The sequence below is a fragment of the Vidua macroura genome, chromosome 18 (assembly GCF_024509145.1).
Source record: "Vidua macroura isolate BioBank_ID:100142 chromosome 18, ASM2450914v1, whole genome shotgun sequence".
NCBI classification, from domain to species: Eukaryota; Metazoa; Chordata; class Aves; order Passeriformes; family Viduidae; genus Vidua; species Vidua macroura.
Window position 1 is genome coordinate 11,400,621 of NC_071588.1, and position 15,033 is coordinate 11,415,653.

Below are 15,033 nucleotides of genomic sequence, written 5' to 3' on the forward strand. Positions count from 1 at the left end.
TGTTTCCAGGAAAAACAGGTTCTGAAAATAAGCTTCCAGTGTGGTCGTGAGGCTCAAACAGCCTCTCCATAGTCAAGGGATCCATACAGCAGCAGGTTACCTGGGCCCCACTCTACCACTGGCCCACCCCAGCTTTCCATCAACCCCTTTATTCCAGGTGCTTGTGGGGAAGTGCCATGGAGCCGGGTCTCTGTGCTGTGCAGGGAAAAAATTTGGTGTTCAATTTCCTCTAAGCATGTCTTTTGTTTCCCCTAACTGCCCTGAGCAGCTCTGGCAGTGTCTGTGCCTGTACAGGTGAGATTTCTGTAGTGTACAGACAGGTCTCTGCATTGCTGCCTCATGTACTGCATTTGGATGGGCAGGATCTGCCCAGGACTGATTTACTTACTCTGTCTGATTCAGATTAGGCAGAGCAGCCAATCCTTGGAGGTTTCAGGTGCTGTCAGAGGATCTCAGAGCAGGTTTTGCTATGCCATGCTGTGCAACACCATGTCCACATGGTGGCCAGAGCAGGGAGGGAAGGGCTGTTCCCTGCTGGGCTGCAGGGAGCTGTGCTGAGGGGAGAGGCACAAGCACAGGGAGGGAGCACAGGCCTCCCTCCCCACAGACACGTTGGATATCCAAATACATCCACGTGTTGACAAGCCATTGTATTTTACTTCCCGCAGCGCTGCCTTGGCAAACACTCCTTTGTGATCTCTGGGGCTCTTTGAGATCTGATGGAGAAGGATGGGCTGCTGCCCTGCCCTGAATGGGAGGTCACACCCCCCAGCAATTCTCACTGCCTCTTATCCTTGCAGAAGAGTGGCATCTCTTGCTTCTGGGGTAGTTATTTCATGTGCTTCTTCCTTGCTGTGTTGAAATATTATGTAGTGTACTTAATAATATAATTACAGCAATGCTTTCTAGGGAGCAGAATCACATATCAGGTCGTGTGACTCCTGCTGTGCTTTCTGGCACAGTGCCACCACTGTGTGAGGTTCAGATTCCCTTCACACACCTCTCCAGCGTCCTTTCCATTTCTCTTTCCCTGCACATGTTCTGTGGGTTTTGTTGATTTCCTACCATGCTTTGGGGCTAATCAGCCACTTGACAGGACATGCTGCAAGGAGTTCATCCTTGGGATCAGGATACACATGATTTTTGAGCCCCAAGGATTTCTGTCATACAGAAATTTCTGCTCATACAGGGACCTCACCTGTACCTGCTCCCTAAGCGTGCAGCACATTGTGAGCAGGGCCCATAGCAGCTTGCAGAGGCTTTTTAGCCACTGTGTTGATGATATTATGCCAAAGGAAATGGTCTGGTAGAAATAAAGTATTGATGGATAGTAATAGGCTAAGTTATGATAAGACAAAAAGGAATTAAGGTCTGAATGTTTTTGAAGAAATCAGAAATCATAAACTGGAACTTCTAAACCTGTTACAGCATTTTCTCTCTGTTCACTGTGCATAATTTCAGTAGGAAATCTATGGCTATAGACTTCCCAGGGGAAAGAGGAAGAGAAGAATAACCTTCTCCTAGGAGTGCAGGGGTAGGTGCCCCTGCTCTGGCACCCACAGGGTACACCCAGCTGACACTTGTCTGGCCAGCTGTTCCTTTGTGATCCCTGCCTTTGCAGAGATAGCCTGTAGTGTAAAGGAAAGAGTGACTCTAATAAGAGACTAGCTAAAGATTGTCTATAAAAGAGTATGAATGAAACAGGGAATTATTGGAAGGCAATAATCTTACTGGGGAGGAGGAGCAGTGAAGCTGGAAGATAACTCAGCAATTTGAAGAAGCTGATACATTTCTCAGAATGCTCAATAATTAACTATACATTTCTTTGTGGGAATCATTTTAGGCCCATCAATATTTAATGATAAATTAAAGCCAAGAACAATAAAAGGGAAGTCAGGAACACAGACTGATTAGTGGTGTGAAAAGATAAGAAACACATTACCACAGAGATATGGGGCAGAGGATATGGTCTGACAGCCACCAGGGTAAGAGCTAAAGCCCCCGGTTCCCAGCGCCAAAGGAAAGCCTCTAAGAAATCTGCTCCAGAGGCAGAGTTTTGGCAGTGGGGCTCTGCTGTGACTCGCGCTCTGCTCCACAGAAGGAGCTGTCTGCTGCCACCGCAGCGCGGCCGCACAGCTCCGGCCTCTTCCTCGTTCTTCAGCAGGAGCCAGGGCGAGCTCCTGCCCTGCAGCCTCAGGGTCGGTGTCTCCGGTGAAGAAGGGTTTTCTCTCCCACCTCCCGGGCTGCATCACTCCCCGTCGGGGTGTGTGCCCCGCTCTCCCCGGGCAGCAGCGGGGCTGGGCTGTGGTCCCGGCTCTGGCCGGCCCCCGGAGCCCCCGCAGGGCTGCTGTGGGAGGCTGCAGCCCAGGGCTTGGGCACAGCTCTGTGTCTTTGCTTCAGCTCGTGAAGCCCACGGGGACTCGCTGTCAGCTGAGGATGGCAGTCCCTGTGCAGAGCCCTCCATGGGCAGAGCAGCCCATGAGCTGCATGCTCAGGAGCAACCTCGAATGACAGCATAGTTTACAGTAAGGCATCACAAGTGCACCGGGGCAGATTACTCTGATTGCAAACTTGTATAAATAACATTGATGCCAATTATCTCTAAATCAGGAACTGATTTAATGGGATTAACGTCCCAGTGTTACTCTGAAACCTGAACAATTCCTTCCTTACGCAAGAGCTAAAGGTTTCCTCTCTTAGCCAACTGCTGTCAGTTCTTCTGACAGGAACTTAAAAATGGAAACCATCTAAGATGTTTGCCTTTAATGCAAATGCAAATTTGTCCTGAGCCAGCAGGACGAGCTACACCACACGTGAGCAGTAAAGGGAAAGAGTTTTGTGGGGTGACACTGAAGGAAGAGAACTGTTCCGTGTCTTGGAGGTGTCACACAGCCCAGCCCTGCACACAGCAGCAAAGGGAACTCACACTCAGTTTTAAGCAGTTTGTTTTGGATCTGTCTCTTAGTGCCTAAGTACTGAGCAGTGAGGTAACTGTCTAGAAAAAACAACCCTGTTAAAAAAGGCCTGGAAATTCTCTGAGAAGTGTTACACCTCTGGTACTAAGAACTCCACAGTTCTGAGGGGACACTGGCAGGTGCACAAAAATGGCTTCTATTTTTTTTTGATTTGTGTGTGCAGTACTACAAGGGGCAGAGTTGTGTGCCCTCATCATGGAACTCTAATATGTCACCATGAACCTAAACATTGCTGAACCTACCATTTTTTTTCTTTTCTAGGCTGACATCTTCTCTGGAGCTGTATTTATCCAGCTGGCCATAGGGCTGAATCTTTATTTGGCCATAATTATCCTGCTTTCTATTACTGCTCTTTACACCATCACAGGTGAGTTTGCAGAGTAGTCTGATAAATCAGATGTTGAGGGAGCCAGAAGAAAGAGAGGTGGAGAAAAAGGGAGAAATGAAAACCTGAAAGGGGGGTTATTTATAGTGGTCCTTGAAAGACAGAGGTGGTGAGAAAAGGGAAAAAAAGAAAAAAGCATTTCCACTGAGACATTTGCCCAGGGCTAACTTATTTGTCCTGACTTCTGTGCCATCAGGTGGCCTTGCAGCTGTGATTTACACGGACACCTTACAAACGTTCATCATGGTACTGGGATCCTTTATTCTCATGGGATTTGGTAAGTAAATCAGATGAGTTAAACTGGAATGTTCAGCCACAAGTCTTGCAGTGGCTACAGGAATGAATCCTGCAGTGTTAACCAGGAGGTTTCAGCTCCTGTATGTATTTATCAGGGAAGAAAACAGGCATGTTGCCAAAAGTCAGGCATCTTTAGTCACTGAGTCACTCTGTCTCCCAAGCACAAGTGAATGTGTAAGGTAATAAACAGCATCCCATGACAGGATTTTTATGTCCACATGAAGGAGGCTTTTCTCCTCACACTCTCAAGCTCTGAGATTTCAGTAATAAATCCTTTATTGCTACTTTTATTTTCTGTGTTTCAGCATTTGCTGAAGTAGGAGGGTATGAGGCTTTCATGCAGAAGTACCTGGAGGCGATTCCATCCAACGTCTCCTATGGGGACACGGCGGTGGATCCCGCGTGCTACACTCCCCGCAGGGACGCCTTCCACATCTTCCGAGACGCCACCAGCGGGGACCTGCCGTGGCCAGGGCTCGTCTTTGGCCTCAGCATCCTTGCCATGTGGTACTGGTGCACAGATCAGGTAATGTGGGAGCCCTGCAAAGGCCAAACACAGAGCTCTGTGCTCCAGTGTCATCTTCCCCTGTAATGCAAAGCTGGGCCACAGAACTGGCTGTTATTTCAACACTGGTCAGTGACTTTTCAGTTCCTGGTCTCAAGGCATCTCTCATGTAAGATGAGAGAAAATGAGACATGTAAGAAAATGGAATGGGTGTTCTTTCAAATCTTCCTGCACTCCTCTGACCAGCAGGCACCGTGTCTACCTCATTTCTCATTTTTTATGTGTGACCACGTGTGAAAACAGAGAGGTTGGGCTGTGAATGCTTACTTAGGAAGCCATGGAACAAATGACCCTTGTTAGACTGGGTCTAGATACCATTCCCTTTTCAGTAAGGCAAGTTTGTTTCCTATATGTGCAGCTTTCATCTTTGCTTGCATGGTCCTGGGGGGATGTTCTTTATATGTTTGGTCTTTCAGTCTGGAGACTCTTCCCCAGTCATCCTTCTTTCTCTCTAAAACCTACTGTCCAGTTTCCTCAAGAGATCACACTGACATGAGTAAAGAAAAATGTGCTCCTGCTCCTGCAACATGTGAATGTGTCTCTAACAAATGATCTCTCTGCATCCTGAATTGTGAGAAAGATCATCATGAATTCTCAACAAATTAACAAAATCCCCAATGTAACTGTGTTTACTGTTCATTTAAATATTCTATTCCTTTTTGGCTTTTTAGTCTGTCTGCTTTAAAAACTTCTTGTGAGAGAAGTCTTACCCCTCAAACACGCACCGGATAAGTAATATTTTCCTTTACTTATTTCAAACATATTATTTGATTTTCACGTAGTTTTCCTTTTTCCTAGTGGCAGAAATGCTCAATAGGCTCTTTTGCTATCACAGAAGTTAAGAAGCACCTTGTGTGTGGAACATGGCATGGTGTGATCATGGAAATGTTACAGCTGCCATGTGTCATTGACAGGTTATTGTCCAAAGATGTCTCTCTGGCAAGAACATGTCCCATGTGAAGGCTGGCTGTATCATGTGTGGCTACCTCAAACTCTTGCCCATGTTTATCATAGTGATGCCTGGAATGATCAGCCGCATTTTGTACACAGGTATGATGTGGATACGGAAATGCAAAGTTCTTGCTGCCTGCCTTTCATTGCCAATCTCTCTGTCCCTTCCAAAATACCTGTTAGATTGTCATCTTCTCATCCAAATGGTCCAGGGACCTTCAGCTAACTGCACTGTTAGAAGCCACAGGCCTTCCTCTTTTCCCTGATCCCAGGTTTCTGATAATACTATTGCTGTCTGTTTTAGGGGAAAGAAATTCCACAGTGTCCCTCCCCAGCTGTAAGTTTGTTACAGCCCCACTCTGACTGAATGAGTGGAAAATGCTGTCCAGGACAGATACTGTGCTGGCAATTGGAGGGACAGGGCCATCAGTCACAGACTGCAGGGTTTGGGCCATGGGCAGTCCCAAGGGCAGCATGGGGAAATGCCACTTTCCCATCTCCCTGACCAGCAGAGAGTTTGGCTGTGTTTGCCAGCAGGCAGAGGAGAGAGGTTCAGGCTGCAGGGAGTGGGCTTTGTGTTCCTCTCCTTGTGTTGTTCAGCCCTGGTCTGACAAATGAGTGCAGATTGTCTTTTGACCTGCAGCACTTGTCAATATTCTTTTAGAGAGGAAGGAAAGAGGTTTGGAGTCACCTTCCTCCCTGCCAGCAAACCAAGGATGAAGTCAAATGTGTCAATCCGGTGGCTCAACACAGAGATACATTCTAGAAGCCCTATTAATTTGGGAGCAATCTGTTGTTTACATGACCTTGTCTCAGTGTCTCATTATCCTCTCCTCAGATGTGGTGGCTTGTGTTGTGCCTGAAGTCTGTCAGCGCTACTGTGGCACCGCAGTGGGCTGTACAAACATTGCTTACCCAAAAATGGTAGTGGAGCTTATGCCAAATGGTAAGACACTGTCTGTATTTGTTGTATCTTTGTTTTAGGAAAGCCAGACTGTAAAAACAAGTGATAGAGGGAGTCCAAGACCCATATTTAGTTCCAGAATTCTTGTTAGAATTACGTACTATTAACCAAAGGGGCTGTCTGTATTAGCTGTAGGTGCAGAATAGCTCCACACTGACAGTGTCAGCTCTCAGCTGGCACATACTGCCTGCTGAAATGGTAAATGAGCTCCCTTTTTGTGAAGGTAAAATATAACCTGCTTGGCCAATGATTTATAAAAGACTCTCTGCCAGGATCTCTGAGCTGGAGGCCTATTCCTGTGGTCCTCCTGCCAACCCCAAAGAGATGGGTGCTGGCTCGTAAGGCAAAAAAGCCAGATTATGATATTACAGAGACCATGGCACTTCCCTGATAGCTTTGGTACTTTCCCATCCTTTGATAACTGTTGTTAATATCCTGCAGTACTTCCCCATGCTCTGTGACCAGACCAGACCACCTGGAAAAGTGGCTTACTCTGGTTTTCAGACAGTAAAAGAAACTTGTTTTTTTTTGGCAAATACCTGGTTCACAAATATACGACAATCAAGTGAGCACTTTCCTGCAAACAAAAGGAATTATTTTTATAATTGTTGGGAAAAGTGTGCTTAATATTATTTTCTTTTTATTCCAGCATTTAATCAGGCAGAATTCACTAAAGAAGTACCTATGTGCTAAAAGCTCAAGGGTTTCCCTGGCACTGCTGTAAATAGATTTTTGCAAGCTCTGCTTGCCCAGCAAGGGAATGTCAGGCAGGATTTTGTGTCAGGCACATAAATGTGCCAGACACGCTCAGAGCTGGCCGATGGAAAGGGTCAGACAAACAGCTGGTGCCAGGTACCGGAATGCTCATCCCCGTTCCCACCTTTGTGTTCCAGGTCTGCGGGGTCTGATGCTGTCAGTCATGCTGGCCTCCCTTATGAGCTCCCTGACATCCATTTTCAACAGTGCCAGCACTTTGTTCACGATGGACATTTACACCAAAATTCGGACGCGGCCATCTGAGAAGGAGCTGATGCTGGCTGGCAGGTGAGCGCGGCCGAGCCTCCCCTGTGCGCAGCCCGAGCGCTGGGGCTGGGGCTCGGGCTCGGGCTCAGGCTCGGGCTCAGGCTCAGGTTCGGGCTCAGGCTCAGGTTCGGGCTCAGGTTCAGGCTCAGGCTCGGGCTCGGGCTCAGGCTCGGGCTCAGGCTCAGGCTCGGGCTCAGGCTCAGGGTCAGTCTCAGGCTCAGGCTCGGGCTCAGGCTCAGGCTCGGGCTCGGGCTCAGGCTCGGGCTCAGGCTCGGGCTCGGGCTTGGGCTCAGGCTCAGGCTCGGGCTCAGGCTCGGGCTCAGGCTCAGGCTCGGGCTCGGCTCAGGCTCAGGGTCAGGCTCAGGCTCAGGCTCAGGGTCAGTCTCAGGCTCAGGCTCAGGGTCAGTCTCAGGCTCAGTCTCGGGCTCAGGCTCGGGCTCAGGCTCGGGCTCAGGCTCGGGCTCAGGCTCGGGCTCGGGCTCGGGCTCAGGCTCGGGCTCAGGCTCGGGCTCGGGCTCAGGCTCAGTCTCAGGCTCGGGCTCAGGCTCGGGCTCAGGCTCAGTCTCAGGCTCGGGCTCAGGCTCGGGCTCAGGCTCGGGCTCAGGCTCGGGCTCAGGCTCGGGCTCGGGCTCGGGCTCAGGCTCGGGCTCAGGCTCAGTCTCGGGCTCAGGCTCAGGCTCAGGCTCAGGCTCAGGCTCAGGCTCAGGCTCGGGCTCGGGCTCGGGCTCAGGCTCGGGCTCGGGCTCAGGGTCAGTCTCAGGCTCGGGCTCAGGCTCGGGCTCAGGCTCAGGCTCAGGTTCAGGCTCAGGCTCAGGCTCGGGCTCAGGCTCAGGCTCAGGCTCGGGCTCGGGCTCGGGCTCAGGCTCAGGCTCGGCTCAGGGTCAGTCTCAGGCTCAGGCTCAGGCTCAGGCTCGGGCTCGGGCTGCTCCTCCCGGAGCCAGCGCGGCCGCAGCCGGCCCGGCGGGGCGGCACGGGCCTCCTGCGGCCGGAGCGGCTGTCCCGCCCCGCGCTCCCCGGCGAGCACACGGTGTGCGGGAGGCAGCCGAGCTAATTGTCACTGCTTCCCACTGCTGTTGGAAGGAAAATCTTTTACATTACCGTCCTGGGCTCCGTGCTGCACCAGGCTGCAGCGTCAATGAACTGGTTCTAGTTCATCTGCTATTGATTTGTCTCTGGACATAACAACCACAGGAGAAAAGTGATTTTGTATGTTTTGATTGCATATTTAACTATGTGCTGATGAATATTTGACATACACAATACCCAATTTGGATTTCTTTTGTTTGTTCAGTGCTAATTTGCCGTTATAATTGATTTCACTAGTTGAAATACAAAATGAACATGTAAATTATTGATTAATTGATGTTCTTTTTTCTTTCTGATAGATCATAGACACTTCTAAGCAGATGGCTAATTGAATATCTGGCTATGTTTACAGGGCATTTATGTTACTCTTAATTGGCATCAGCATTGCCTGGGTTCCTGTGGTGCAGTCAGCTCAGAGTGGGCAGCTCTTTGATTATATTCAGTCTGTTACCAGCTACCTGGGACCTCCCATTGCTGCTGTTTTCCTGCTTGGTATCTTCTGCAAGCGTGTCAATGAGCAGGTAAGTGCAAGTTAGGAAACAGGCATGCCATTCCTTTAGGAATTGGGAGAACTGGTTTTTTTTTTTTTTGGTTTTTTTTTTTTTTTTTTTTTTTTTTTTTGTGTCTCCATACCCCAAAGCCTGAGATTTCAGAGATGAGTTGGATAAAGTTTTTTCCAAGTCTGATAGATAAACAGTCACCTAGGAATTCATAGATAGCTCTGGAGCTTAGGTTACCTATCCCTTTGCCAAGAAGTGTGCTCAAAGGATAATCTATGGACACATATTTGAAGGTTTTCATTTAGGATATTGGTCACCAAGCTGCTTTACCAAACAAACCACCTCTTACTCTCAAACTACCTATCCTGTCCAGTTGGGTTTTGAATATCCCCAAGAGTGGAAACTCCACAGTGTCTCTAGGGAACCTGTTCCAATGATCAAGCACCTTTGGAGTTAAACAAAAAAAATTATGTTTAAACAGAATTTCCCATATTTCAGTTTGTGCCCACACATACCTGTGTGTCTGTTATACTTTGGGCTGGGGTACTGTACACCAGGCACCCACCAAGAGTGCTGAGAATTAAGTAATTACTCAGGGCCATTAGCAGGTAAACCAGACACACATTTCAGGAAGGATGACACAACATTCTGGCTGGTTCCATCGTGCCAGAGCTGACAGGGATTAAGACCTCAAAGGTAAAAAGGTATGAGAACAGCCCCTGGGGTGTGCAATCCATGGCTGAAACCTGTCTGTAGAAGGGGACAGTTGTGTGGAGCCAGATGGACTGTGAGAAATAGTCTGGAGGTGGTGTCCTGAGGTGTGCCTGACATCTCAGAGCTGTTCATTGCCCCTTTCAGTTGTACTTATACACTGAGCTGTAAATAAGGTCACTGAAAGCATCTGAGTTAAAACCCACACACCAAAGCCATTGTAACACATCCATGTTTCCTCCAGCAACTGTTTGAGAGCTCAGAGTTTATTTCCATGCTTGAAATGACTCATTTTGATCCCTTCTTGTCACACCCTTGTCTGCAGGGTGCCTTCTGGGGCCTGATCATTGGGCTGGTGGCTGGACTCAGCAGGATGATTGCAGAGTTTGCCTACGGAACTGGCAGCTGTGTGGCCCCTTCCAACTGCCCCTTCATCATCTGTGGCATTCACTACCTTTACTTTGCACTGATCCTCTTTGGGGTTTCTGCCATCGTCATCCTGGCTGTCTCCTTCATGACCAAGCCCATTCCTGATGTACATGTGAGTATTACTGCAGTCCTGCTCCTCAAGAAATGGAACACAATGAAACCACCAGTTCACACTTGGTGTGTTACCTCTCGACACTTCAGCCACCCCCAGCATACAGCTCTTGTAAGAAAGCAAAGGAAATAGTCTTCATTTACCTGTCACAGATCTTCAGTGACTCCTAGTAGCCTGGGACATCCCAGACATTTGGGATGCTGTGGTCTTACAGCCAGCTCAGGTGCTGGCCAGGCTGGTTGGTCTCTGTGTAGTCAGCCCATGATCAATTCAGGTCCTTTTGTTCCATGGCAGCTTTACCGCTTGTGCTGGTCCTTGCGGCACAGCAAAGAAGAACGGATTGATCTCGATGCAGATGAGGAGCAGGACAGAGCTGATGAAAAAGATAATGAATCAGGTAACTGTTGAATACCTAGAGATTCTGTCATATATTTGAGTATCCCTGTTTCATTCCTGAAGGAACATTAACATGCTTGAAAGTTGAAGACATCCTCCCTCTCCCCAGCAACAAATCCTCAGCCCCCACAGATTTAAGTGGCTCATAGCTGCCTTTTCCAATCTCTCAAGCTCAGTGTAAATCAGAAGTGAAGTGGATTTGAAGGGACAGAATCTTATTCTCTTGGTACCTGGGTGGCAGCTCTAGGACTAAACCAATGGCAGTGCTCCGGGTCAGAGGTGCTGTGCATTGGCAGAACTGTGCCTCCAGTACTGGGAGGGAATTCAGCTGCAAATAGTGGGTTGTGGTCAGGATTGAAGGCACCATGAAAGCAGACTGCAAACCCACCTGCTTTCTTTACTGGGTTTCTGGTTGTGCTCTCAAGCTCCTTTTCATCAGTATCCTCAAATTAATTTATTTGTCTTTCAATTAAGAGTGTAGAAAATATTGAAAAAAATGGAGCTTAAGCTTTGAAGCACAGTTTGCTTCCCCAATACCAGGCCAAGTCTCTGGGCTGCAAAAGGCCCAAGTGTCTTCTGCAGAAGGCTCTCTTGGAACATGGAGAAAATCCCTCTTTTCCCAGATGAGCTGTGAAAACACAATATTAACTTGATTCTTGTACTGTTTGTACTAAAATGCTTCCACACCGAATTATGACCATAAATGAGAACGGAATGTCCCCAGTCCCAGAGATCAAATGTGTGCCATGATCTGTACTCACCTTTCCTGACCAGAGTGTTCTTCCTTCCAGTTAATGAGGAAAACCAGGAGGACCCGGGATGCTGTAGGAAAGCTTACAACTGGTTCTGTGGCTTGGACCAACAGAAAGGCCCCAAACTGAGCAAGGAGGAAGAAGAGGCGCTGAAGAAGAAACTGACAGACACCAGTGAAGTGCCACTGTGGAGAAACATTGTGAATATCAATGGCATCATCCTCTTGACTGTGGCTGTGTTTTGCCATGCCTACTTTGCATAACCCCCTGATCACAGTCCTGAAATTGTACTGCATTGTTCAAGCAAAAATGATGGTTTGTAGATTTACACAATTAGATACACACTGTATTTTCATCATCTACATTTGTAAAACATCAGAGTGATTTACTCACTGATTTTGTGATCATAATTTCAACAATTCAAAGATGAAGGCCACTGGGATTTCAAGAGAATTTCTATTTAGACATTGAACCAATCCAGGGCTAACTGAGGTTCAGAATTTCCATCCAATATTCTCTCTGCTCATGATACATTTCATATTTTAGGTTCAGAACAAGGCTGCGTGAGCCATATTTCATAACAGGTTTTGTGAACTGTCTTTTAGGGTTCACGATACTATTTTGGTTTTCAACCTTTCCTCTGATAATTCAATTTTCCTTTTCCTTTGGCTGTGATAATTTGATTGCAACAAACTCACAACCACTGAGGGACTGTATTACAAACTCGAATTAAAACATTGCTTTTGTCCCTCCAAACATGGGATATCTTAAGTAAAGGCTTTTTGCATATATCAATGTATTTGATATGATATATAATTTTCCATTATCATTTCCCCCCCTTTTTCTCACTTTCCGCTGGGTTGTGTTTCTCAGTTGTCAGTGGAACACTAACCTCTGAATTTATCACATTTTGAAACTGGGGAACACCTGTCTTGATGATCCTAAAAAGAATTTTGCTTACAGTAGATTATCTGTTTAAGGTTAACATCCAAAGGTCCTCCTCTCTTGATATTTTAATATATACCTTTACTTGAATGTGAAGCTTTTTATACAGAATACATGTATTATATATACACAAGCAATACATTATGTATATGCACTATATATATTATATATATTTAAAATATGTATTTATGTGTGTGTATATATATTTATTTCTTACTGATCAATTCCCACTCTGGTGTATCAAGGACCTCTTTACTGTGGGCTTGGAGTCAATGTACTGCCTCTGTCTCTGGACTGTGCTACAAACCAGCCCACGCCCACGGTGAGACATCCACACCATTGGAATGCTGGGCTGCATTTTGCAGATACATCCAAGGGCTCTGTACTGCTTTTCTGCAAAGCTATAAATCTTTCCTCTGAAGATTTCATTGAGAAATAGGATTCCTGCTGCATGGCAGCATGAGTTAGCAGTTCAGGAAGGAGAATAGTCACAGCTGTGGGATATCAGCTAAACCAGGCTGATTGTCTCCACTCGATAAGTTTGGTACCAGCTGGGGACACAGGAAAAGACAGATTTAACACTTCAAAGCAAAAAGCAATAGATCTTCTTTTCATCTCATTCAGCTTCCCGGGGAATCAAGTGTAGAAAGAAGATGCTGGTTGCTCAGTCAGGCAGTGCCACAATTCCCTGTTCCTTTTTGCACATGTTGGTGCTGTCCCCGAGCACTCCCGAGGTTCTGGCACAGGATGCTCCGGGCTGGCAGCGAGTGCAGCTGAAGGGGAAGGCAGAGCAACCCCTGCCCGTGCCACAGCACACTGCTCTGCCTCCTGGGCTGTCACCACTCCCACTTCTTAATCTCCTGGCAGGATCTTTGCTTCATTTGGATCTAGCCCCACATGCTCTGGATTCCAGCAGAGTTGCTGCTCTTCAGTAGAATTGATGCTATTCAGCATAATCCCTGCAGGGTCCTTTGCATAGGCCAGATCAAATCAATACTTCAGAAATACCAGTACAAACCTTAACACATATTTTAAAGACCTTGGAATTAATTGTATTTAATGAACAATGAAGACTTGTATGTATTAAAGAAATTGTATGTTTTGAAGTATTTGGTGTCCACAAAGTGATGGGATTTTTATATAATATGATGGAAGACAGAGAAACTTCATTTGGTGTCTAGGTTTTGGCTCTGGGTAATAGTAATGGATGAAAAACAAACATGGAAGATGTCACTGAGGATTGCTCAGATGACTCTTTGTCATTCTTTGCTACAAAAATATGGTGAAATTATAAAGCTATTTGGATAAAGACAAATAACACAAGTGATTTCCTGGCAGTCTGAGCAGCCTTTGAATGACCTCCTGGTTAATCAGGCATCATTGCATGATTTTGCTCCTCAGAACCACAGAGTTTTGAAAATCTAACACACAGTTTCCCAGGGATATTCACTGTATGTCCTCAGCAACCTGATTTCATACTGGTCTGGAGGTGGATGTTGTGGAGGGACGAGCTCAAATGTTTACATAAAGTTTGACAGCTACTGTTGACTCCTGTAATTTTGTAGATTTTCAAAGAAAAACTGCCTTATATTGTGAACAGTTGATAAAATTGTAATGTTTAGCTAACATTAAATGCCATCTCAGGTTGGTAGCTATTGCATTCATGATTTTAAGGAAGAAAATGACTTTCCTTCAGTTTTCAGGGGAGCTCTGTCCATGAGCTGTTGTTGGGAACACTTGTCTAAAAGCACTAGGTTACACTGCTCTGGGCATTGTCATGCTTTAGAGGTGGGAAGTGTGAGCACACCCTTTTCCCCAGTGTTTGACTATACATTTGCAAAATGTCTGGTTAGTGGTGAGACTCCAAATAAATCTCTGGCTCACAGCACAAAGTACCTGCATGGCATGTGCAGCATAACACAGCTCTGTTTCAGGGGATCTTGAGACATCCCAGCTTACCCTGTCAGGTAAGATACATGGTTAAAGCTTATTTTAATGGACTTTAGTTAGATATACAGAATTATTTTTAAAATAAAATATGCACTTAGTAGCACTGTCAGCAAATTGTGACACTGCTCTGTAAAGAACACACACTAAACAAAATCTTCCATTTAAGAAATACTACATAGTTCTTAAGAAAAATCCTGAAAAAGGGTAATCACTGTTCATTTAATTTGCCTGTATCACCTACAAAAATGTATCCAAGTATCTCACAAATGTTTAGTATTGATGATGATGAGAACACCCTGTTCTTAGCAATCAGAATTCGGGTTTATTCCTATTCCATTACTGAAAAACCTCATGCACTGAAATGCCAGGGGAGGGAAGGCCTGGGACTTTGTTTGGAATCAATCTGCAGCACCCATGGTTTGGTTTCAAGCAGACTGTCAGGGCATGGTGAATTAGGCCATGGCACAAGGCTGAGTTCCTCAGGTGCAGGTGATTGTGGTGATTGCAGCCCAGCAGCAGCTGGGATTGCCAGGGGACTCGGCTCCCTGACCTTCCTTAATTGGTAAAACTAGGAGTGTTCCTCTAAAGTAAAAGCCAATGCAAAGAAGAGGAGCCAAGCAAAACAATAAATCCATGTATTGTCAGTCATTGTATTTGAAGGGCACTTGATCTCATTGGTTTGAAGTTTGGAGCCAGAGGACTTTAGAGCTGACATTTCTGAGGACAGACAGCACAGAAAAGGGTTGGGCACAGGCTGTGGGGTGACAGCAAAGCTGCTCTCAGGAAAGCTGCTGGGTGCTTTAATTTGCTTAGTGGTTTTATGTGCCAGCTGCAGGTGTCTGTGCCCTGCAGTGTTCTCTGGGGGAGCAGAGAACCCACAGAGAGGGAAGGGAGCAGCAATCAGAGACCTTCCCTTGTGCTGAACTGAGAAGCTGTAGTCCCAGATTTAATAACAGCAGGCAATACACTGCTGAAAGAGATGGGAAATGCAA

At 46.6% G+C, this 15,033-nt stretch overlaps 1 protein-coding gene and 1 long non-coding RNA gene across 5 annotated transcripts in view; one reads left to right on the top strand and one right to left on the bottom strand.

Annotated features, from left to right (window-relative positions):
- SLC5A1 (solute carrier family 5 member 1) overlaps window positions 1-12,272 on the top strand; it is a 42,441-nt gene extending 30,169 nt beyond the window's left edge. For all 3 annotated transcript variants that reach the window (XM_053994046.1, XM_053994047.1, XM_053994044.1), the window contains 10 exons: window positions 3,237-3,342; window positions 3,557-3,637; window positions 3,963-4,183; window positions 5,137-5,272; window positions 6,012-6,119; window positions 7,031-7,181; window positions 8,599-8,767; window positions 9,783-9,998; window positions 10,293-10,395; window positions 11,186-12,272. In XM_053994046.1, coding sequence (XP_053850021.1) covers window positions 3,237-3,342; window positions 3,557-3,637; window positions 3,963-4,183; window positions 5,137-5,272; window positions 6,012-6,119; window positions 7,031-7,181; window positions 8,599-8,767; window positions 9,783-9,998; window positions 10,293-10,395; window positions 11,186-11,409 — 1,515 coding nt within the window. In that variant the 3' untranslated portion in view covers window positions 11,410-12,272. The remainder of the gene's footprint in view (window positions 1-3,236; window positions 3,343-3,556; window positions 3,638-3,962; window positions 4,184-5,136; window positions 5,273-6,011; window positions 6,120-7,030; window positions 7,182-8,598; window positions 8,768-9,782; window positions 9,999-10,292; window positions 10,396-11,185) is intronic.
- On the bottom strand, window positions 10,288-14,045 carry LOC128816424 (uncharacterized). 2 transcript variants are annotated; one of them, XR_008439902.1, is made up of 3 exons: window positions 13,988-14,045; window positions 10,783-11,022; window positions 10,288-10,371 (listed from the first exon to the last, which is right to left on the bottom strand). It is a non-coding gene; the product is annotated as an uncharacterized LOC128816424 (long non-coding RNA). The 2 variants fall into 2 exon arrangements; XR_008439901.1 differs by lacking the exon at window positions 13,988-14,045 and adding an exon at window positions 11,156-11,265.
- Between the last annotated feature and the right edge of the window lie 988 nt (window positions 14,046-15,033).